The 23504-nt window shown below is 42.3% G+C and overlaps 1 protein-coding gene across 1 annotated transcript in view; it reads right to left on the minus strand.

The window, feature by feature from the left end:
• The window catches only part of TNKS (tankyrase), a 75087-nt gene that overhangs the window by 7181 nt on the left and 44402 nt on the right, over positions 1–23504 (minus strand). The window contains exons 12-26 of the mRNA XM_083481668.1: positions 20834–21005; positions 18633–18712; positions 17696–17841; positions 16959–17124; positions 11802–12021; positions 11497–11606; positions 10384–10572; positions 8885–9122; positions 7850–7932; positions 7465–7585; positions 6769–6866; positions 5340–5414; positions 3992–4097; positions 2666–2852; positions 1198–1354 (exon numbers count right to left, since the gene is read on the minus strand). Coding sequence (XP_083337794.1) covers positions 1198–1354; positions 2666–2852; positions 3992–4097; positions 5340–5414; positions 6769–6866; positions 7465–7585; positions 7850–7932; positions 8885–9122; positions 10384–10572; positions 11497–11606; positions 11802–12021; positions 16959–17124; positions 17696–17841; positions 18633–18712; positions 20834–21005 — 2148 coding nt within the window. The remainder of the gene's footprint in view (positions 1–1197; positions 1355–2665; positions 2853–3991; positions 4098–5339; positions 5415–6768; positions 6867–7464; positions 7586–7849; positions 7933–8884; positions 9123–10383; positions 10573–11496; positions 11607–11801; positions 12022–16958; positions 17125–17695; positions 17842–18632; positions 18713–20833; positions 21006–23504) is intronic.

Below are 23504 nucleotides of genomic sequence, written 5' to 3' on the forward strand. Positions count from 1 at the left end.
ACATGGCATCCTCTATCTGGAAGATGTTCCCTCCATGCTGCCCACCATAGTTATCAGATGCTCATTTCCCCCTCCTGCAAAAGGCCGCAGGAGCCCTCTCACCCACCTAAGCTCTTCCTTTTCTTCAGAAAGAAACTTCCATCTGAACAAGTGCTACTAAAGGTAAAGGGCAGAGCATTAAGAACTGAATGTCAAAAGGGCGTGGGAGGTTGAAAGCTACGTTTTAGACGTTAGGCTTTCTAAAGCATCCACCACAATGGCAGCTGCTGGTCCAGGAAGTCGCTTGGAGTCTTTTTTCTGTCCAATGTTCAGAGCTGGTAGGCAAGCGACACTATTTTGCCTCCTGCAAGCAGCACGCTGGGACTTATTTACCACATTCATATCCCCGCCTTCCTCTGAGAAGCTCAGGATGGTAATACAGGGAAGTTAACCAATTTCAACATTGCATCATAAGACAGAGGGGGAGTGTCTGTCCCAAGGACTAACAGAGAGAGGGTTTTCGGGGGGGGTGCTTAAAAAAATGCCACTGAATATGAATCAGTGAAACAGATGGAATGAAACCCAATGAAATGTTTTTGTTTTACCACAGGTAAATGCTCAAATGTTCCAGTGGCAAAGAGATCTCTCTTGTTGCATGTATTATAAAACAATTTGGATCTTTTAGGAGCCTTTAGGGTTACCAGGAAGGGTAGACTATATTTTTTGGGGGGTGGGAATTGAACAAATTCCTATGCCCCACAAATACCACAGAGATGCATTTTAAATAAAAGGACACATTCTACTCATGTAAAAACAGGCTGATTCCCGAACAATCCGCGGGCCAGACTGAGAAGGCGATTGGGCCGTATCTGGCCCCCGGGCCTTAGTCTGCCTACCCATGCTTTATGCATTTGTGGCAGGAAACATGTAGCAATCACGTCTGCTTTGTGAAGCATGAAAGGCACATGTGTCTTTAAACATCCATATATATATATATATATATATATCCTGGCCAACCAAGACAGCAAACTATAAATGTGCTGCAGGAAACAGCATTGCCACTCTGACAGTACACTCAGTGGATGAGCTTGCTGCGCAAAGCATGAGGCAGTCCAGATGGACTTTAGTGACACATAGGCAGTGCGCATCAGTTGACTGGTACAGTCAATTAGCACATCAATCACCCAGCTGTACAGAAGCACCACATACACTGCTTACCTGTTCTCCTCTATAGATAACATACTCAGCATATGCAAGTCCATTGACGCTTGGCCGGCCAATGACTGAATGATGCCCAGGAGGGGCATGGGCCATTTTCATGGTGCTAAACTGCAAGAAGGATTTCCCCAGCGTCACACGACAAAAGAGCATTTGCCTGAAAGGGGGAGGAAAACAAGATGAACAAAGCAATGTCACTAGCAGGAAAGAAGGAATGCTTGGGATGAGAAGAAGAAGAGGAGGAGGAGTTTGGATCTGATATCCCACCTTTCACTCCCCTTAAGGAGTCTCAAAGCGGCTAACATTCTCCTTTCCCTTCCTCCCCCACAACAAACACTCTGTGAGGTGAGTGGGGCTGAGAGACTTCAGAGAAGTGTGACTAGCCCAAGGTCACCCAGCAGCTGCATTGGGAGGAGCGGAGATAGGAACCCGGTTCACCAGATTACGAGTCTACCGCTCTTAACCACTACACCACACTGGCTCCAGTGTGCAGCTACCTGAAACTTCTTAAGCTATTTACTTTGAATGCCCAAAGTTCTTAGAGCAGTCAAAAGTTGTATTTTAGGCTGCATTTGTACAGGCTTTCTGGCTTACTATAGGTTATCTAGAAATGGCAACATGCTCTCACATGCTGCCCAATTGCTTTGCGTGAAAAGCCACAACCAGCAAGCTACAGTGGTGCCTCGCAAGACGAAAATAATCCGTTCTGCGAGTCTCTTCGTCTAGTGTTTTTTTCGTCTTGCGAAGCAACCCTATTAGCGGCTTAGCGGATTAGCGCTATTAGCGGTTTAGCGGCTATTAAAGGCTTAGCGGCTTAGCAGCTAAAAGGCTATTAGCGGTTTAGCGGCTTAGAAAAGGGGGGGAGCGAAAAAAATCGCAAGACCTTTTCGTTTTGCGAAGCAAGCCCATAGGGAAATTCGTCTTGCGAAGCGCATCGAAACACAGAAAACCCTTTTGTCTAGCGGGTTTTTTGTCTTGCGAGGCATTTGTCTTGCGGGGCACCACTGTAACAATAATCCGTGGCTTCAGAGTGGTTAGCCAACGACACACCATGACTAAATTTTTACTGAGGTGAAAAAGAATTCAGATTTCCCCCGTTTCAGGATTCATGATTGAAGGGAGAAATAAGATGGCTAACCCAGGAAAGCAGGCATGGCTAAGGAGCAGATCTGATGAAAGTCCTGTGTCAATAACTAGCTCCCCAAGCTGTGTCTACTTGCATGTTGGACTACGGCCAAAGTGGCAGTGAAGCCAAAACTTTGTTATCAGCGGTTTTATTTAGTACACAGAATTTGTCAGTGTGCACAACAGAAACATTTCTCCGGGTGAAAGACCTGACAAGTTTAAAGCATTTCCTTCTATTTCCAGTTTGATGCTCAACCAGCACTTTTCATCCCAAGAACTCTTAAAGAAAAAGAAAAAACATTACATTTGGCTGACGGGGTGATACAGGTCACCAGAAACCCACCTGTGGCAGATGTAGCACGACCTGTCTTTATGCGTGGGGCAACCTGTGCCTCCCCCAATTCCATATACGTATTGGTTACTTTTAGAGGAGTTTTCTGCAAAGTAAATCCCAGCTCCAAACATGCCTCCAATGTATGCGTGCCTCTCATCAAATCCTTTGTGAATAATAGCATTAATAAAAGGGGACCCTGGAACAGAACGCAAAACACGTTGCTTATGCATGTGGTATACAGCCTCCATGTTCAAATGCAAATTAATTAAATCAAATTCGGAAGCAATGTACAAATGGGTAAGAAACTGCACTGGAGATTTTCAAGTACATATTTATGATTTCCATATATATGAGGAAACGGCAAGCTCCCTACTTCAAATTTTGCTGAATATACACAAAAACAAAGCCGCCTAGCTTTGTAAGCCATTCTCTGGGATTAGATAGCACTGTCACTTACAGCCAGAGTTCTGAATTTCTACTGATTAAGTTGTTTGACAAACCACCAGTGTTGGAAAGAGTTTGGGCTTGTTTGCAAAGAAAGAAGGAAGGCTCTTCTCCCCCTCCCCCCCCCCCCACTTGTACAATAGAAATATAGTCATTCATACTACATGGCTAATACTAAGGCTCAACCAATCCCTTTCTCTGATAGAGACTGCCAGGGGCGTATAGGAAATCTCTGAACACCACCAGCACCAACATGGACTTCTGATCCTTTTCAACATCTGCCACCAATGAGCAATAACATTTGTTAAACTCTCCAGAATCTTTGGCAAGCTCCTGTGACTCCAGTGGTAGGGTGCCTCTTCCATCATTTTCCCTAGCACCCTACTTTTAACTAACAGAGGAAGAACTGGGGGTGAAGAAATGATGTCGAAACAGAAAACCAATGTCCATTAATTTCAATGGGCCTGCTGTGTGTGTGACTAACACTGGATACAACCCAAAGGGAACAAAAAACACAATTTATGGATTGAAGATACAAGAAAGGAAATTCTGATGAAACATCAGGAAGAACTTTCTGCAATAAGAGCTGTTTGACAGCGGAACAGACTCCCGCGAGAGGTGGCGGGCTCTCCTTCCTTGGAGGTTTTGAAGCAGAGGTTGGATGACCACCTGTCATATATGAAGTAGCTCAGATTCCTGCATTTCAGGGGGTTGGACTAGATCAGGCTTCCTCAAACTCAGCCGGCCAGATGTTTTCAGACTACAATTCCAATCATCCCTGACCACTAGTCCTGCTAGCTAGGGATCATGGGAGTTGTAGGCCAAAAACATCTGGAGGGACGAGTTTGAGGAAGCCTGGACTAGATGACTAGATGAGGCAAGGCTACTCACCATGAAATAACATGCGTTCATTGTGGTGGTTATGGTTTTCTTCTGAGACTTCTTTCTGTCTATGACAGAATCTCTCCCTCAGCTTCTTATTCACCACCTTTTGAATCTTTAAAAGGATAAAAGATAAGCAATAACTGAACCAGAGAAACAGAACTCCAGATAAACTATTTCCATATAAACTGACATTTTAAAAATATGTGGGATTACCTTAAATAAAAGAAAACAGTATTACTAAATATAAGGGAAGTCTTAGGGCTAGCTCTCTTTGTATGACACTCCACTGAATGAAAGAGAGGAGAGGCAATTTTTCCTGCAATCCCATGAAAAGGCGACCAGAGAATTGGGGGATCCTTCAGAAAAGGAAGGGGAAGTGGTACTCAGAGCTGCAGCAGGAACTGGTGAAAACTGCACCCCCCCCCCATCCTTCCTCCAGTGGGAGCCTCTGTAGAATTTGGGTCATGTGCACAAACAATGGGGGGCATTATAATAATTATCCCCTTTTGTAGCCCTGTATAACAAGCTGCAGCTTCACCCACGATTCCTCCAGAAGAGAAATACTTAACACACTCTGGAGAATATATGTTAATAGATTAAGTACAATGTAGTATAATTCAGAGAAGAAATGGCTTGGACCAAAACACATTTGATTTGGCCCCAAGGAGAAAAGGCACATGGCAACATTATTCCACCAGGTTTCAAAGGCTGCTGTGGCACACTTTCTAAACTGGAAAAGCAGTGGGTGCTGTTGCAGGTCTCTTACCTTTAAAGAGGATAAAGGCAGGGGCAACAAGCACTCTGATATGGAAAATGAGCACCACTGAACTGGTTTCTCCCAACCTTGAAGGGTCATAAGCAGGCATCCCCAACCTGCGGCCCTCCAAAAGTTTTGGCCTACAACTCCCATGATCCCTAGCTAACAGGACCAGTAGTCAGGGATGATGGGAATTGTAGTTCAAAATTATCTGGAGGGCCGAAGCTTGGGGGTGCCTGGTCATAAAACGCAACTGAAATAAGGTCAGGAGGAGCACTGGGTGTGATTACTTATGAAGATCCTGAACTGGAAATATATTAGCCTCGTGAATATATGGCTAAACTAAACCACCTACTTGTGCTCCCTTTTCACCTGCTTCCTTAATTATGGCCCCCAGTCTAAAAGCTCAGTATAAACAGTAATGTAAAGGCTTTCTGTTCAAAGCTGCTGCTCAAATTCTCAACAGTACTCCATCCATTCCTACGATCGCTTTATTTAGAGGACCTAAGGGTCCTCTATCCTGCTAGGCAAGGATTTCTTTATCAGCAAAATTGGTAGCTGTTTCATACGAAGGCTTTCAAAGTCATTGACACTTACCCTGATGACATTATACCTGTTGAAGATCCCCCCAGCATTGCCACCATCTCTGTGTTCCCTGATGGTACTCTGCATCTGTAAAACAGTGGTAAGTGGTAAGACACCCAGAAGGGGACATCTCAGAAATACTGCCCGCATTTTAATCTGGTGTTTACATCTATTGCCTTTTACGTTCTGTGACTGTGTGGAGGGGGAAACAAATACAGAAGCAGTGTTTATCTTCCCAGCCGAGAGAGGCAAGCTGTGAATAAACCATTCTTGCTCTTCTTCCTATCCTTCTGAGGAAGGAGGCAGAAATGGAAAAGAGAAAGGTAGGTATTTCTGCAATTTTTTTTCTTTCTTCAGTAAAAGAATGAATAAGAGATAGTGATGCCCGCAGTCTTGTTTGTTACAGAGAAGGAACTTTCCCATTCACCTGCTCCATGCCCAGTATAATCTGGAAAGGAGGCATGTTTCTGAGTTGCTCCCATCCTCATTTCATGCACCTCCTTCAATTAATATGAGCTCCTATCTGCTCCCAACAAGGTTCAACCCCTCGTGGGGCTGTAAGGGCATCTAACCAGATGAGCACAGCAGATAAAAGGTTGAATACTGTTTCCCTTTAGTGAGTGAGAACTTGCACTGAGTTATGGGCACTGAGAAACCTATCAGGCTTACCACTACTTGCTCCCCTGTAACCTTGTTGAGAGCGGGTAGATAAACTTTTATTCACTGAAGGAATTCTTTCTTTTTCATATCTAGAGACCATCTTGGCTGTGAGTCCTGGAAGACCTGCTTCCTGCCTGGCAGGGCTTTTTCTACCTGGCCTAGGAGGGCAGGGCCCTGAGTAACTCCAGCTACAAATGTATTAACAACAAGAAGTTATCCAGCAGCCTTAGCATTTGGAGCATTTAAAACATAAGACATAGTAATTAGGAATGCTCATTTTATCTCTAGAGGGTGAGAAACACGAAGCATTCAACATAGCCCTAAGCCACGGCATGTTTAAAGTACAACTACACAGGTTTTGGAAACAAGAGGTACAAAATTAACCCTAGGATATTTTGCAACTCTATCAGCACAATACAAACTGTATTTACAAACACGGATAGGCTCCTGTCTCCCAATGGAATTTTCCTCCAGGAAAAGATGGATTCAAGTGTATAAAGGGAGAAACAAAATTTCACAGCACAACCTTCCATCCCCATGTGTTGCTCTTTGTTAGACTACTTGTGTCTTTCAGGAAATTATTTTGTGTCCCACATTGCAACAGACAGGTATAAAGTACTATTTCAGAAGGTTTAGGTAATTAGTAAATTAAATTACTAGTCCCTCTACTGAACGATCAGGTGATCGCCAACTTTCAGTTCTCCATATGGTGTGGAAGCACCCTTAAGTTTAATACATTCATGAATGAGTCAGTCCCAAATGTCTTTACAGATGTAATTACCTCTTCTTCCACAGATTGATACTCTTTGTCGTCAGGAGCAAGGTCTATCAGGATAGTTCCCTGGCTGACACAGTGAAAAGTCAAATAAGGATTGGTGCCTGAAATACAGAACATGCACACTGAAATACTGCATCCATTCTACAAGTAATTTATATTCCACAGCCCTCAATTCTCTTGATAATACATAACTGCACAAGACCTTAGCCAATGCATGTAACATGCTGACTCCCTGACCACCGTTAAGAGAAAGGGCTTTGGAAATAGGTTGGCATGGTGGTTCCTTGGGCAGGAGCGTAAGAGGAACTGCTGTTTGGAAGGCGCATGGGAAGGGTTGGTGACAAGCGGCGCTTCTGACACTGTGGCAATAGGAATAGCTTGATTTTGTGTGAGATTCGGGTCATGACTTAGGCATGAAAATAAAACCATCTCATTTCATTTGCATTTTTTAAAAGAGGTTTATATTTTATTCTGGTGCTTTCTTCCTTGTTGCCTTCAAGTCCATCAGGCAAAACTGCTGTGCTCAAGCCTGAGGTTCTCTTAACAGATTAGGTTACAAAAATGAATAGATAACGTTCCTAGATCGCTCATTACCTAAGGACCTTCCTGAAAGATTTCTATAGTATACGAAGGATGGAGCTTAATGTTTGTAGACAAAGCTCCAATTGATTTCGATGCAGGATGCTTTAGCAGACTCACCTTGCTGCCCACCTAGAAGTCTCTCTACACCTTTTATCAACTTATGACGATGCCCATAGGCATTGATGCCAATTTCTTTCAGCTCCTCATGTCCCATGTCTGCCAGTACATCCAAGGTAATCTGAGAAGCACAGAAAAGAACAAAAATAAGTATTTTACGTTAGGACAGGGATCTATCTTTTTTACTGATTTACCCCTACTGAAATGAATGGGAAAGTAAAACTACCAATGCCTGTGCTGATTGGAAACTAAGGTCCAAAGGCCCCTGCGTGCACAAAACTAGCTGCAAAGTTCCTCCAATCTTAGACAATATCTCCTACCATTCTAGGTGTATTGTAAGACTAAAAAATAGTGGAACACCACTTTGGAGCGAGCAGGATCTTACCTGTTCTGTTTCAAAGATATCCCGAAGATGTTCCAGACCAAGACTCTTCAGGAACTGACTGATGTTCATGTCAAGTCCAACAACTACAATAAGAGACACAGTAGTATGTTTTTCACAAAAGGATGCAAACATAATCGGAACAATCTACCAAACATCAATTGCAAAATGCAATTTTTAAATGCAAAAACTAATCCATTTTTGAGAAAACTTTCATTGAAAGTAGATTGAGGGGGAGGAATCTAAATATGAAGAATTATTAAGGAATTCAGATGAAGACTAGGTGTATTTCTGCTGAGGTGTTTTTTTCTACAAAGTGGATTCCAAAAGCGGGTTCACAGTTTGTGACATTTAAACTGTTAGGTATAGGTTAATGCTACAGAATACTTCTCAAAGAAAACTAAGCAACTGCTTCTTTTATAAGGAATTGCATGTTCAATGCTTCCTGCCTGCTTTTCTATCAGTATCACCCTATGATATTGCATCACTTGCATGAGGAGGCCACTCATAACTGTCAATAGTTAAATTACACAAACATATTAATCCCCTCTTAATGATCATCACTATTTCTAAAGCCTTACAACTTTGGTTACATTTTCATGTATTCCTTTCTACAAGTCAAACTTCCACTATAGGCAGAAAAGAAACAAACAAACAGAACACATCTTTCACTAATTAGAAATATAAAAGCCCCCAGGAATCAATTGCTAACAAAAAGTCAGGAAGATTATTGATTCAAAATGAAATTTCATTTGATTAAAGCAAATCCCAGGACTCTGTCATTTATTTTACAGCTGGACAAAATAATGAAGCAAACTTATTAGGATAATGTGAGAGATTTACAGTAGTCACAGTGCAATCCTACATATATTTGTTTTTACTGTTGTAAACCGCTTTGATACATTTTTGTGATACAGCGATATATAAATATTTTTATGAATAAATATAAATAAGTCCCACTAGGTACCAGGGGGCTCACTCCCTAGTCAGTGTGCACAGGATTGTAGCTTGAGTGTTTCGCGCTGTCGGCAAACTTACCTTCTCCTTCTTTTCTTTCTGTTCCTGCTGCTCCGTCACCAGCATTGGACGCCCCTCCCACCGCTATTTCTGCCAGAGGTCCTGCAAGGTTGTCTATGCTGCTGGCAGCAGAGAGACAGGATGGAGTTGATGCTGGCGAAATGATAGAGGCACTAACAACAGTAGCCTGAGGTTTAAAGCAGGTTGGCAAGGCCTCTGGGGGCATCGCATCGATCAGCAGGGCTCGAATATCATCAGCCTGAAAACAAGAAAATCACATATACAAAAAGTAATATTTAGAACCAGTGTTCAATTGTTTCTTGAAGATGTACCCTGATTAGGTAATTTTTATTTCAATTTTTGAGCTGTTCTTTAAACTGGCATCGCTTGTGAATGTTAAATACCATCAGCCTTGGAAACCAAATTTGGAAGCATTAAGTTCTGCTGTTTCGAAACTGAGATTATTTTTACGCATGTTCACATTTCAGGTGCCATCACTTGGTTTTTAAAGTTCAGTATAAAAGTTCAAGGAGCAGGGTCAAAATCTAATTTAAGGTGGAAAGCAATCGTTCAGTAGTAACCAAATGAATGAACACATCGTGAATTTGCCTGGACGAAATGATGGGTTTACAAACAAAGATGCACAATCTGTATAAGATTCATAGTTCTGCCTGCTCTTCATGTAAAACAAGAGAATTGTAGTATAATGAATCATGTGCTGGATTTGGGCTGGAGAGAAGTAGGCCCATGTCCCTACTTAGTCTTGAAACTCACTATGAGGTCTACCTGACCTTGCAAGGTCGTTTGAGGGGATAAAATTGGGCCTACTTTACATATGCCACCCTGAGCTCCTTAACAGAAAGGTCAGGATATAAATGTGGCTGATTACTGTATTTTTCGCTTCATAAGACGCACTTTTTCCCTCCTAAAAAGTAAGAGGAAATTTTGTGTGCGTCTTATGGAGCGAATGCAGGTGGGAGGCAGGCGGGAAAAGCCCACAAGAGCCACACACACAATCTGCGCGGCTCTTGCAGGCTTTTGTGGGAGATGGGGGGATTCCCCCACCTCGTAGAAAAGCTCACAGGAACCGTGCACCCTTTAAAGAGCGTGCGGCTCTTGGGGGCTTTTCCCCAAGGAGGGAGAAGGAAAAGCCCCCAAGAGCCGCACACACACTCCATGCGCTCTTTAAAGGGAGAACGGCTCTTGGGGGAGATTTAGCCGCGCGCAGCCTCTCCCGGGCAGGGGATGAAGGCTCCCCTTCCCTGGGAGAGGCTGTGTGCAGCTAAGCCAGAAGCCAGGACAGCCAGCAGGATCACTGCGCTGCGATCCTGCTGGCTGTCCTGGTTTCTGGGATTCAGAATATTTTTTTTCTTGTTTTCCTCTTCCAAAAACTAGGTGCGTCTTATGGTCTGGTGCGTCTTATGGAGTGAAAAATATGGTGAGTGAAAAGCATGCTGCTGTACTAGTTAGTGATCTGCAGCATAGAAATAGCTTCTGTTTCTTTTTCAGAATGGACTTACTGTAGCTAAATCCAAAGGTGTCTGGCCTTCTTGGTTCTTCATCGTTGGATCTGCTCCGTGAGCTAGAAGTAGGGCACACAGCTGCGTCCTTCCTTTTTGTGCTGCTTCATGCAATGGTGTAAATGCCCATTTATCTGTGGCATTTACACAGGTATTGTACTTAATCAGCAAAGCAGCTATATCCACATGCTGCCGGCGGGGCGAGAGAGAGAGAGAGATAAAAAAAGAGAGTAGAATAGCAACCAGGCATTACCCATAAAGGAAGTGCAAAAGAAAGCATTCTTAAATGATGGGTTATGCATTTATAAGTCTTGGATGGATGGATATATTAAGTGCTGGAAGCTCCCTAACATACTTGCAGTATACTGAGGCTACTGCAGTTCTTCAGTTACCTGGAGTTTCCCTAAAGTGGGCTTTTCTTAGTTGCAATCAATAAGCAAGCCTTTTTCCATTTCTACATAGGAAGATGGGAGCAGAAGAAATTGAAAAAGGCTTGCTTATTGATTGCAAATATGAAACAAAGGGAGCAGGATAAGGTAGAACTCCCCTAATACTTTGATCGGGATTTCACCAGTCCACTGGCAAATACTGATGACTATTTATCAAGGGGTAACTTAGCATGGTAGTCATGTGACCACTAGAAAACAGTCACGTGCATTTTTCTGCCACGTCGTGCAAAGAATCATCAGTCCCCTGCTGCTCAGATTTTTGGCCAGGTGCAAAATTCTCACCTCCAGCTTATCAAATAGCTATATGCACGCACGGAACAGTTTCGGTAAAAATGATCTATTCACCCTATTTCAATTAAAAGTCCTGGAAAGACGTTTCTGTTTCCCATCTGACAGGCTTTCCACTTAAAGGGGAAACTGCAGTAATTAGAAGCTACCAATATACTCTACACCTCTACCAGTTTTAGCAAGCTTTTATAGTATATTGCTGCTGCACCTTCTTTGGGGGTACAGATTGTTTTCTTCATTATTTATTGCTGTTATTATTACTTGCTGGGGTTATTTTTTTCTTTTTCTTTGTTTTGTATTGTAAGGTGCCTTGATAATTCTACAGAAAGGGGGAATAAGAGTCTTGCAAATCTATACATTAATGAATAATGCTTACCCCATAGGATGCTGCGTTATGTAGTGGAATTAATCCTCCTTTATCTTGAGCGTTGACATCAGCACCATGCTCCAGAAGATACTCAGCAACTTCCAAATTATTGTAACCGGCTTTATGAAGAGAAACAAAGCATCAACGGAACATCCAGCGGTTAATAGAAAAATCGCTTGTATTTTTAATGGAGAACCTCTCACTTCCTGCTGCATTCATGTATGATTCTTTAAATAGCTGGGACCGTTTCCAAGACAATTTTTGGGTGAATAAATTATGTGGCTGTGATAAAGAAAGCCTGACAAACCACTTACCAGCAAGATGCAGCGGAGTTGAGTTTCGTCCCTGGGTATCTCGGCAATTGATGTTTTCTGGAGAACACAATTTCTGAACTCGTGCCAGGCAGCCCTTCTTGGCGGCATCCAACAGAGCTGCGTCACCTCGCAGCAGGTCCTGTATATCTGTGTCTCCCTCCTTCACGAGGTCTAGAGGAGTGTTGCCATCTCTGTTCTTTTTTGTTGGATCTGCTCCGTGCTATAAACAACATTTCTACTGTTTACTAGCAGAAATAACATGCAGGGTGGCTAAGATTCCGGTTCCTTCACCCTCCCCACAGGACCCCAAAAGCAGAATAGTATATACTGTTTACAGTTTAATATTTCTAGATAAATAAAACCAAAATAGGTCTACTCAAGAGTGCAACTCATAGTGTATACCCCTCTAATACTATATTAAAGTAATGCAGTAGTCAAAGAAAGAATATATAAATACCAGCAGGTGTTACTTAAAACAGACCCTAATGCATTTAATAGTATATGCCAGTAGAGAATACAGTGGTGCCCCGCAAGACGAATGCCTCGCAAGACGGAAAACTCGCTAGACGAGTTTTCCGTTTTGGAGGTGCTTCGCAAAACGAATCTCCTATGGGCTTGCTTCGCAAGACGACAATGTCTTGCGAGTTCCTGCTGGTTTTTTTTCCTTTCCCCCTTTTTCTAAGCCGCTAAGCCGCTTATCAGCTGATCCGATCAGCAGATACGCCGCTAAAAGCCGCTAATAGCGCTAATCCGCTAATCCGTCAATGGGCTTGCTTCGCAAGACGAAAAAACCGCTAGACGAAGAGAATCACGGAACGGATTCTTTTCGTCTTGTGAGGCACCACTGTATGTGGGCAAACGTATTTTAATATACACCACACATTCAAGATAAAGAGATGCATTTTCCATCACTACTCAATAAATTATTCTACTCAATAAGTTATTCATTTCTTAAGGCTAAGATTAGCACTGTGTTTGAGTGTTACGTTATTCTGCCTTGAAGCTCATAAACTCTGTGAAATCTCCAATCAATAATTATCCAACACACCACTCTCTCTTTCAGAAGTACCATAGGAAAACCTTAAAATCCAAAACTCAATCCACTACTGTCAATCTTATCTTCTCAATATTCACTCTTACAAACACATATCCTTATAAACACCCAAATACCCTTTGTTGGAAGATCTAAGTATTCACTTCCTTGTGTTTTATCGCAGCACAAGCGAAGAGAATCTCCTTTCAATACAGTGCTTAAACCGTGAGATTCTTGTGGCTTGAAATGTGTTCACTGCAACAGAACTAAATCTGCTTTTTCTTCCTTAATCCATTTGCTTATTTTACATCTTTTAACCAGATTAAATAGCTCATTAGGATGAAAATGAATTGGTCCTGGCTGCAGCTCTAGTTATACTTCATTGCATGTGACTAGTCACCCCCTAAAGAAGGTGTGCATCAAGAACCAAGCAAAATGTCCAGTTGGGAGAGCTTTGTCCCCTGAGCAGTTGATGACAAGCCAAAGCTCTGGCAGCAACTTGATAATGCTCTTTCAAATTGATCTTTGGACAAGTCTAACAACAGCACTGGTCTATCATCTTTCTACAGGGACGCGGGTGGCGCTGTGGGTTAAACCACAGAGCCTAGGACTTGCCGATCAGAAGGCTGGCGGTTCGAATCCCCGCAACAGGGTGAGCTCCCGTTGCTCGGTCCCTGCTCCTGCCAACCTAGCAAGTTTGAAAGCACGTCAAAGTGCAAGTAGATAAATAGGTACCACTCTGGAGGGAAGGTAAACGGCGTTTCTGTGCGCTGCTCTGGTTCGCCAGAAGCGGCTTAGTCATGCTGGCCACATGACCCGGAAGCTGTACGCCGGCTCCCTCGGCCAATAAAGCGAGATGAGCGCCGCAACCCCAGAGTCAGTCACAACTGGACCTAATGGTCAGGGGTCCCTTTACCTTTTATCATCTTTCTGGTGATAAGATGCCCTGATGTCTTTCTATATTGCCTCTCAGGGAGATCTCCAAGCCAAGACCCCCCCCCCCAATCCCTCTTCTCAGGGCAAGTCAGACTAGCTGGGAGGAAGGCAAGGCAAACAGAATAAAATCAGAAATAGAAAATGGCGGAAGCTACAAACATTGCCTGAGCCTGTCTCCAGGAGTAGGCAGGACTGAAAACTGGGAGGGGTGCTCTCTCTCTCGTGCAAGGTAAATTACATAGCCTTGCCTTCTGAAGTGAGTGGGAGGTGCAACCCCAAACAGGGATATCCCCCCACCATTTCAGGAAAGTAGCATTATTCTATGAGTCCTTACAAGATGAATATCTTCACTAAATGGTTTGTTCCACATATAACTCAAAGAAAAGGAAGGAGGAAAGAGAAAAGAAGAAAAGGTTTGTAATTATTTTGATTGCTTCTTCTTTAAAATTATCAATTCTCCTCAACTAGGCCCAGTAGTAAAAGCAGATTTTATAATTTTCATACTACCTTCCTGAAGACGTTCCTTTAAAAATACAAAAAAAGAATGGCTTGTGGGTAGAGACTTTCCGGAACAGAAATGCTGATACCATGGAAACTGTGAGAAGCCCATGAAAGAATATTAATCAGTTAGCCACAAGTCTGACTACAGGTGTTGTGATTTTTCAAAGAGAAAATCCTGCCCTTGCCCTGAAATTGCTTCACAGCAGTGCAGAAGTAGATGTTGACAGCTGCAGGCACAACTTCACATTGTAAATAATTATCTTGATAATTTGATGGAGGAGGACCAGGAAGGGACACTCCCTCCCCCACTAAGCTGGTTCCTCCTGTAAAAATAGATTGCAAAATTCCTCCTGCAAAAATAGCCCCAAACAGATGTTCATTACAAGCACCTAAATCTGCTCTTCCACAAGCTGTGGGGGTAACAGAAAGATGTGGAACCCATTCACATCGTCAGCAATCCAGCAATACTATATAACAGGTGCAGGGGGGGGTGACACCCCTTTCTTTGCTGAGAAAAAAACTAGAGAAGGGGTATTAGTGCCTTCCTTTAAGCTCCCCAGAATAATATGGATGACCACTGTTGGAATCAAAATGGTGGTCTGGATTAAACGATTGTTCCAATTGTTCTCAAGGCAGAGAATCCAGCAAATAGAGAGTCTATGCTTTGAACATTTTAAAAATGCTTGGACAAGCTTCAAATGGCTTCCCACAAGAGACAAGTGGGAGAAAAGTCATGCTTATCTTGGAAACCATTTGAAGCAAAATGGTGGACTTGCACATGCTCACTTTAATACAGTGAAGTTGTGACAGTAAGTTTACCAAAAGGAAATTTTAACATTTTATGCAGTCTGTAGGGAAGGCTTTGATGCAATGCATATCTTTCTGCAGACATAAAGAGCAATTTCCTTTTAAGTCCAGAGTCAAACCTATGAAACATCAGTTAGGGACTCAAATTGTTTTCACAATGGTGGCAATTTGAGTGATACATGACCTTTATCAGATAAAGGAGGGTGAGGGGGAAGAAAGGGAGAAAAATGCAACTAAGTTGTAGAAGGAACCACTTCTGTTAAGAGCATAAACACAAATACTACATTTAGAAATCTAATGCGCTGCCTCTCCGACCCCAACAGATTTACTTCTAACAGTTTGTCCTAATTCTTGCAGCTAACATTCAATGAATTAGAAACCAGGAAATATGAGTTCAGATTTTTCCATGGCATGCTGCACATACAAACTACTGATTTTATTTGCAAAGGTATGCCGGTTTGCAGAGATACTATACAGGCAGCCCCATGTACGCGTGACTGTGTATACACGCACTGCGCTGAACCCAGAAGTGACCCAGAAACATCATAAAGACGCCACTGAACCATCACGAAATGAGTGAAATGGTAGAGGATCAGGGTGAATTGGGGTGTTTGCAGGCTTTTTCAATGGGTTTCAATTATGTGCGATTTCATCAATGGGCACAGGGCCTTGGAACGTAACCCCCACATAAATGGGGGGGGGGGGGCTGCCTGTAAATCTGAAAAAAGAGTACCATGTCTAACCTATAAGTAAAAATACAATTGTATTCATTATGTCATTTTAATTTTGTAATTGATAATTTTAATTATCATTTTCATAGAATCACGAAATCATAAAATCCTAGAGTTGGAAGGGACCACAAGGGTCATCTAGTCCAACCCCCTGGTAGGCCTGGGTGATTTATCAATATATCGCCCAGGAGCAGTATGAGGAACAGACCGCAATGTTGGTTTCACTCAGTGATATATCGCTGGTGAAACCACCATCCCACTCTGCCCTCATATGATGGTGAGGTGTCGATACACCTTGTTTCTCTCTTCTGCATCTTTAAACTGCTCAGCTGAAGAGTGTGCAGCTGCCCTTGCCTCAGTCGAGCAGTTAAAGGAGCCCTCAGTCCTGTGCTGGCTCCCGCAAGTTGGCGGTGGAGTGGGGGCTCTGTGAAACTGCTTGGGCTGAGAGGAACACAGTTGCCACTCCCCGCAGCAAGCAGTTAAAGGAGCTCTGCTGCTCCGCCCACTCACAGGCAAGTGGGGAGAGCACTGGGGCTGTCTCAGCTGGGGTGCGGAATGTTCCCTCCTCCCAGCTTAGCTGCGCAAACAAGCTGCATTGTCCCAGCCCACGAGCCTGGATGAAACCGCCTCAGCTTTCAAGGTGAGCGCTGGGGCAGTTTCACCCAGTGTCTCGCGGGCAGAGGCCAATGCACCTTGTTTTTTCAATGTTGCGGTATATCGCCAAACCACAATGTTTGGCTGGCGACACACCACAATGTTGCAAAGTTGGTATCACCCAGCCCTACCCCCTGCAATGCAGGAATCTTTTGCCCAACATGTGGGCAACCCTCAGAATAAGAGGCTCATGTTCTACCAACTGACCTATTGTCTAGCTCAGAAACACTGCCTGCGGTACCATGTTCCACAGGTTCCATTAGATGAAGGCGCTTTACTAGAAGAAAATTCAATAGTCGGAAAATTTCAAAATCCAGTTGGATTTTGAAATTTGATTAGAACAGACAAAATGTCACAACTGGTAAGCACGTTCTCTAGAACTCATCGTCAGGCTAGATGTTAAAGCTGATCCCCATTTCTTAAAAAATAAAGCCCTGCTGTTACTCAGCTCTTTCTCACGTCTTCAAAAGTCTAAAGAAATTTTAAGTTGCATACTTTTAAAAGGAGCTTGCAGATTTCATATTTTCCCTTTGCTGCTGCTTCATGTAGCGGTGTGAACTTCCACAGATCTGCGACGTTGACAGATGCCCCGTGTCTCACCAATAACTCTGCCACTTCGTAGTGTCCATATGAACAGGCATTGTGGAGGGGCACTAAGCCACTAATCAAAGAAAGAAACATGTCAGCTTTTAACATGTCAGGATCTAGAAATAAGTAAAAATTGTAGTTATCCTTCAAGATAAATCAGAATTCCAAATGATGACAACTGTCTCTGACAAGTGATGGACCTCCAAACCTTAAAAATTATATACATTTAGTAAAAAGGTAAAGGTAACATAGGTAAATGGCCCCTGGTCGGTTAAGTCCAGTCAAAGGCGACTATGTGGTACGTCGCTCATCTCGCTTTTCAGGTTGAGGGAGCCGGCATTTGTCCACAGACAGGTATAATCAGAACACTGATGAAACGCAACCCCTTTTCTTCATGAGATCCAGAAGCAGAAATCTTCGTCCAAAAAAACCAGCATCTGGCAGCAGTGGATGGGGCCAACAGGTTGAAATTTAATCAAGAGTTTGCCTTTGTTGGCTGCAAAACCGGAGCATATAAATAGAACCTCTGGACTGTGGCCATACAGCTGAAGAATAAGGTACTGAAAAGCACAGAAGCAAAAGGACTTGGAAAGCAAGAAGCTATTCTATTCACACACAAAACCGTAAATTGAATCCCAGGTTACCCTTTATCCTTTGCATGCACATCCGCTCCGTGATGAAGCAAGTACTCCACGACTGACACTCGGTTATAACCTGCAGCGAAGTGCAATGGGGTTGAATGACGCCCCTCCAAATCCCTGCAGTTCACATTCTGAGGACTGCAAAGTTGCTGTGAAATGAAAATTGAAAAGGAAAAACATCCATAAAGAAACTCGTGAAAGAGACCTTTTCAAGCAGTTACCACCTTCTCAAAGTGTAAAAATGAGAGGTTTCATTGCTGCTGCTTATCTTTTTCTTTTCTTTTTTTTTTTTTTGCCTCAGTGGCTACTGCCATGTCCTGCCTTACAGATGCAAATTCTTGAATTGCTTTTTTAAATTTTAAACCATGAAGTGACTCTCTTGCAATAAAGAACACCAATTCAAAATGTTTTTGAGTAAGACAGGGTTTTTAAGTCTACTCACAATAAGCCATGGGTTTATCGTGACATCCAAGCTGGTCTGTGAGTCATAATTGTCTTACTGTGCTCTATTTGCAATTGTGATCGATTTAATCCCACTGATTCTAAAGCAGTCAAACGCACCTGCCCACCAGCAAGCTGAATTATAATGCACCAAAAAGGGAATTATCACACACAAAAGGTAGGGCTGATTTTGATGGTGCCAAATACTTCCTCTTATCTTTTTAGGCAGATCACACAAGCAATGACAGTAATACAGTGGTACCTCGGTTTACGAACTAGATCCGTTCTGGAAGTCCATTCTTAAACCTTCCCTAATGAGGCCTCCCCTGCCCTTCTACCATTCAGATTCCGTTCTTAGACAGAGGTAAAGTTCGCAAACCGGGACACTACTTCCGGTTTTGCAGAGTTCGTAAACCGAATCGTTCATAAACAGGACTGTTCTTAAACCAAGGTACCACTGTATACAGGAACACAATGGATGTTATTTGCTCCAACCTACCTTCACAGTTTCCAAGTCTCCAGCTTTAGAGGCTTCCAACAGTCTGTAATCCACATCAGATGTATGTACAGGAGTGCTCTCTACACAAGAGACAAAAAAATTATAAACAGGTTGAATTCATAGAAACAACTTTTAAGCAAAAATATGAACTACAAACCAGGACGTTCCAGTTCAGTTGGTAGAGCATGAGACTCTTGATCTCAATGGGTTCAAACCCCACATTGGGCATTGCAGGGGGTTGCACTAATTGACCCCCGAGGTACATTCCAACTTTACAATTCTATAAATCCCACCTTCCACATGAGTTCAATGGATCAACTTAGACAAGTAATTACATGTCAGTTGCAGTCCCCATATGAGGAACATACTGGGGCATACCATGGGGCTGGAGCGACTCTCCAGTTAGGAAATGTTATAACATTTGAGGATTTCTAGCTTAGGGGGGAAAGGGCAATGACTGACTGATGGATTGAATTTCTATGTTGCTTTTCATTCAAATGAATCTCAAAGCGGCTTACAAACAATACAGAACAATAACAGAACACTGCAAATACAGCATAAAATATATAAAATAATCCACAAATCATCAATAAAACAATTATAATATATAAAACACTATTAACAAAACAGCAACTAAAAAAGAAGCTGAACACCACCCAATTACAGCATAATATTGTATGAATAATCAATCAATATGGCATTTATAATCTATAAAGCATTAACAAAATAGCAATAACAACAAAATAAGCTAAGCACTGTTGAGTTCATGCACTCTCCATGCCTTATTTATGCTTCCCAGCTACTGGCAGAGCACAGTTGTGCTCAAGTCTTGCCTGAGGGCTTCTTGTAGACATCTAGTTGGCCACTGTGAAAACAGGGTGCTCAACCAGATGGGCCCAGGGCCTGATCCAGCCTAGCTGATCTTATGCAGCTGTAAGAATTAGCAACAGTAAAGCATTTTGTAACGTCTAATGTGTTCACTGTTTTTGATATTGAATTTCAAATTGTTGCAACCCATCATTGCATCTGCTGGTGAAGTTCGGGTAACTAATACTAATTATTTCATGGAAGTGACAAAGGGAGATGTTTGTTTGTTTGTTTTGTATACCACCTTTCATCTGCAGATCTCAGAACGGTTCACATAATAAATATACTACATAGAAAAACACATAAAAACAAGAACAAAAAGAAAAGAAAACCCAAGAAATCTAATGGTGCCTGTCTTCTGGCAGGCTGGACACTACTGGCACACTACCTTCCACAAATTTCAGGGGGATGAAGGGGAGGGAAGAGGAAAGAAAATTCCACTGCGTGATCTTAAGTCTGATTGCATGATTGTGGACACTGCACAAAATAATGTGCTGGCTGGAATTTTAAATATATGGATAAAAAAGGCTAATTGGCTTTTGGTGTAGTAAACTGGATATTTCTTATAACATACTTATTTTCTTAAAGGGATATGTTTATCTGAAAAGAATTATAAAGCATTCAAGTGGAGCTGCAGCTTTTATTATTAGAAGCTATGATTTTAAAGTATTTATGTCCTGATCTGAGCAGCTGGGCAGGGCTGCTGCATTTACCATTCCTCTCTCTGATCCCCCAGCCAGAACTCTGCATATGAAGATTCTTTGTTGTTATAAAAGCTAAAACCCCAAGATTGGCCATTCATATTTCCAGCTGTTAAATAACCCCCGTTCCATATGATCTGTGGTCTTAGAATCACTTTGGCTTTGGAACATCAAAAGCAGCTCTCAAAAATTCACCTAATGAGTTAACTAACTGGGAAGTTTCCCATTTGCCTAGCCCAAGGGCAAGTAGGTACACGATGCATGTAAAAGATTCAAAACAAGCTCAGTAAAGGAAATCATAAAAAAGAGTCTGGGAGGCAGGAGGAGGAGGGGGAGAGGGAGTGGGTGACTAAAGTATCAAGAGAACTGACATAATTAAACATTGGAAAGAGTTCCCAGGTCTGAAATTAGCTCATGTAGAGCTTGTCATCCTGTTTACAATGACTTTTTAACAGTCATTGTAAATAGAGTCACATTGTTTCAGTGTGTCATTTTGTTTATCCTTTTCAGTCGCTGCCTTGAGCCTCATTTGCAAAGCAATTTTATTTTAATTAAAATAAGAACCAATCAGCCTTTCCTGCAAATTACAAATGCACATCATTGGTTATCATTATCGTCTGAAAGAACACCCACCATTCAGTATCTGCTGCACTGCTTCGTTGCCCATCTGCGCTGCTGTAAAACCTTGTAAGGAGATGATGGAGGGGTCCGAACCATAATTCAGCAGGAGGCGACATGTCTGCAGGTGACCTGCCATAGCAGCCCTATGCAAAGCCGTTTGTCCAAGTGTGTCTAGTGCATTCATCTGAGGGGGGAAATGTATATACATGTGCTTAACCCAAACAGAGCTTATAAATGCTTTACAATCTACCTTACCTCACAATCTGTGGATGGAAGGGAAAAAGTTAACCAAGACTACAAGACACTAATTTCATTACCCCTCCTGCTGTGTTTAAACAGTAACACAGCAGGACAATAAAGGATCAATTAAGTCCTTCCACGTTACTTTGAAGGCACATTTATTTCATATGAAGTAGGTGATTAACGGAAATTGTTACCAAGGTAAAAAATAATAATGGGGCTACCATAAATTTAAATGTAACTGTAAAATAAATACATGCTTTCCAATTCTGCTGACAAATTAAATAATATCCAGTTACTGTAACAAATGGAAACATAAATGCTGGATTTGTATGTGAAAATGTGTTTTGGGAGAGGAAGGGGGCAGCTAGCTTTTAAATATGGTTTTGCTCTGACAGACCAGTTTCCATTTTTGTGCCTAGAGGAAGGACTCTCCCCTGTAGTCAAAATAATCAATCTGAGAGTACAAGAACCTGTCTGGCTGAGAAAAGGGGGGGGAACTGAAGAGCAGATCAAAGCATAGTACATACAGTAGTACGTAGCAAAACACTAACTCGAGTTGCTGAATATTCTTCAATCAACACACATAACCCATCTCTCAGCTCTCCTACCACTTAGGATGAACAATTTGCCCAGATATCAAGGGAACTTAAGCACAGGGTCAGAAAGGGGATCCCTGTAGATAATTGATTCTCCCCTCTAGGCATACACGTCTGGCTATAATATACGGACCTCTGTATGTAGGAACAGATTTACTAAGGGTGGGTTTGGCTAGCCTGCTTCCCTTGAGAAGAGCAGAACTTCACAGGTAAATTCAGAATTTTTCAAGGGGAGGGCAACAAGCACAAGAATGTGAAATTGCAGTGCATCCAGGGTCAGAAATCAAACAGCCATGAACCATTTGACATCATCCCAGCTATGTGAATAAGGACACATCCTGCAAAACTGCCTTTGAGTTGTCAAGCTCTCTCATGGTATCGGAGGTGTTATAGCTAGCAATCTTGGGCCAATTAACACTTATACCTGATTTTCCAGATTACTCTTGGAAGAAGAGGTTATGGTAGGGAAGTACAAAGTTAACAGCATGGCTAATCTGCCTTTGGGGCATCAACTGGTTCTCCTCCTACCTGAAAACTTATGCTGAACCTCAACAACGTCTTGTTGGAAGAAGAAGCAAAAAGACACAGGATCAGTCCTCAGAACTGAATCAGATCTGATCAAATATCTTTGGGTTAAAGGCTTACTCCACTGGGGTTAACCAAGCCAATCTGGATGAAGGTTAAAAATGAACCTTTTCCAGTGTTTTTGCCCTTGTGGGCAGATGGGTGTTTACATAAGAGAATAGTTTCCTTCCTTCAGGACTGATTTTGATCAACTACCTCTCTGCCTGTGACATATGCATTTTAGCTGCCATACTGTCTGTCCTAACCAGCACACACTGCGTTCCTCATTTATGGAAAGTGAGGGCTAAATTGATAGCTCCAAGTTCCCCAAGTGTAGGTAGAGGTGGCTTCTTAGAGACCCTGGCCAGAAGGCCCTCACCATGCTGACCCAAATTTCTTGCCTGAAGTATCTGGTTCCTCCATATTAAATTTATATGAAGCAAAACAAAAAAACATATCAATTCAGCACCCTGCAAATTTCAAAATCTGTAGTTCACCAAAATTCCAACTGACCTAAGTAAACTGGCTGAGAGCTAACATACTAAAACGACTATTTTGCCTGGTATGGAATGAAAGCTTCATTCATCAGCCCACTGCTGGTTTCCCAAGGATATATACACTTAAAAGTTACACTGCTCGCTAAAGCTACACCAACCCCTCCCCAAAAAACTGTGGCAGTCACATTGATTGTTGTTGTGCACATTATGTTGATGCAGTGATGAATTGCCCTGCAGACTGTGAAGAGCTCTTTCAGCTTATAAAGTGACAGGTCTATCAGCTCCACCAGACAGACATCAGCGCAGACCTGATAGTCACATGTTTTAAACCTGCTAAAATAAGCAATGCTAACATCATTTTCAAAGTCATGTTGCCCAGGTCTATCAAGGAAGGGTTTGCCATTGGAATGAATTATTTTCACTACATCCAAGTCCCTTCCCTATGTGAAATGTTACTGAAAGTCAACATGGATGTATGTCATTGTTCAACGAGCAATTATTTTTTACTTCAGCACTTCTTACTGCTCCTGTGTTGCAATGCAGCACTCGCACCTATATCTGTCCTATGTTCTGCCAATCATCTGTAATAGCTCAGCAACTGAAGACTATTTTGACAGGGCCTCTTATTACTGATTTCCTTCCCGTTTCGAATTCTCAGTGTTTCCTAAATCCTTACTTCCTAGAGGTAGAGGATGGAAAGGTAGAACATTTGGACGTACATTTCTCATCTATTCTGTGGGTGAAGGCTTCTTTACTGGGTTCAAAAGACGCTGTTACTCAAAT

Source organism: Podarcis liolepis (genome assembly GCF_965112155.1).
Source record: "Podarcis liolepis genome assembly, chromosome: 17".
NCBI classification, from domain to species: domain Eukaryota; kingdom Metazoa; phylum Chordata; class Lepidosauria; order Squamata; family Lacertidae; genus Podarcis; species Podarcis liolepis.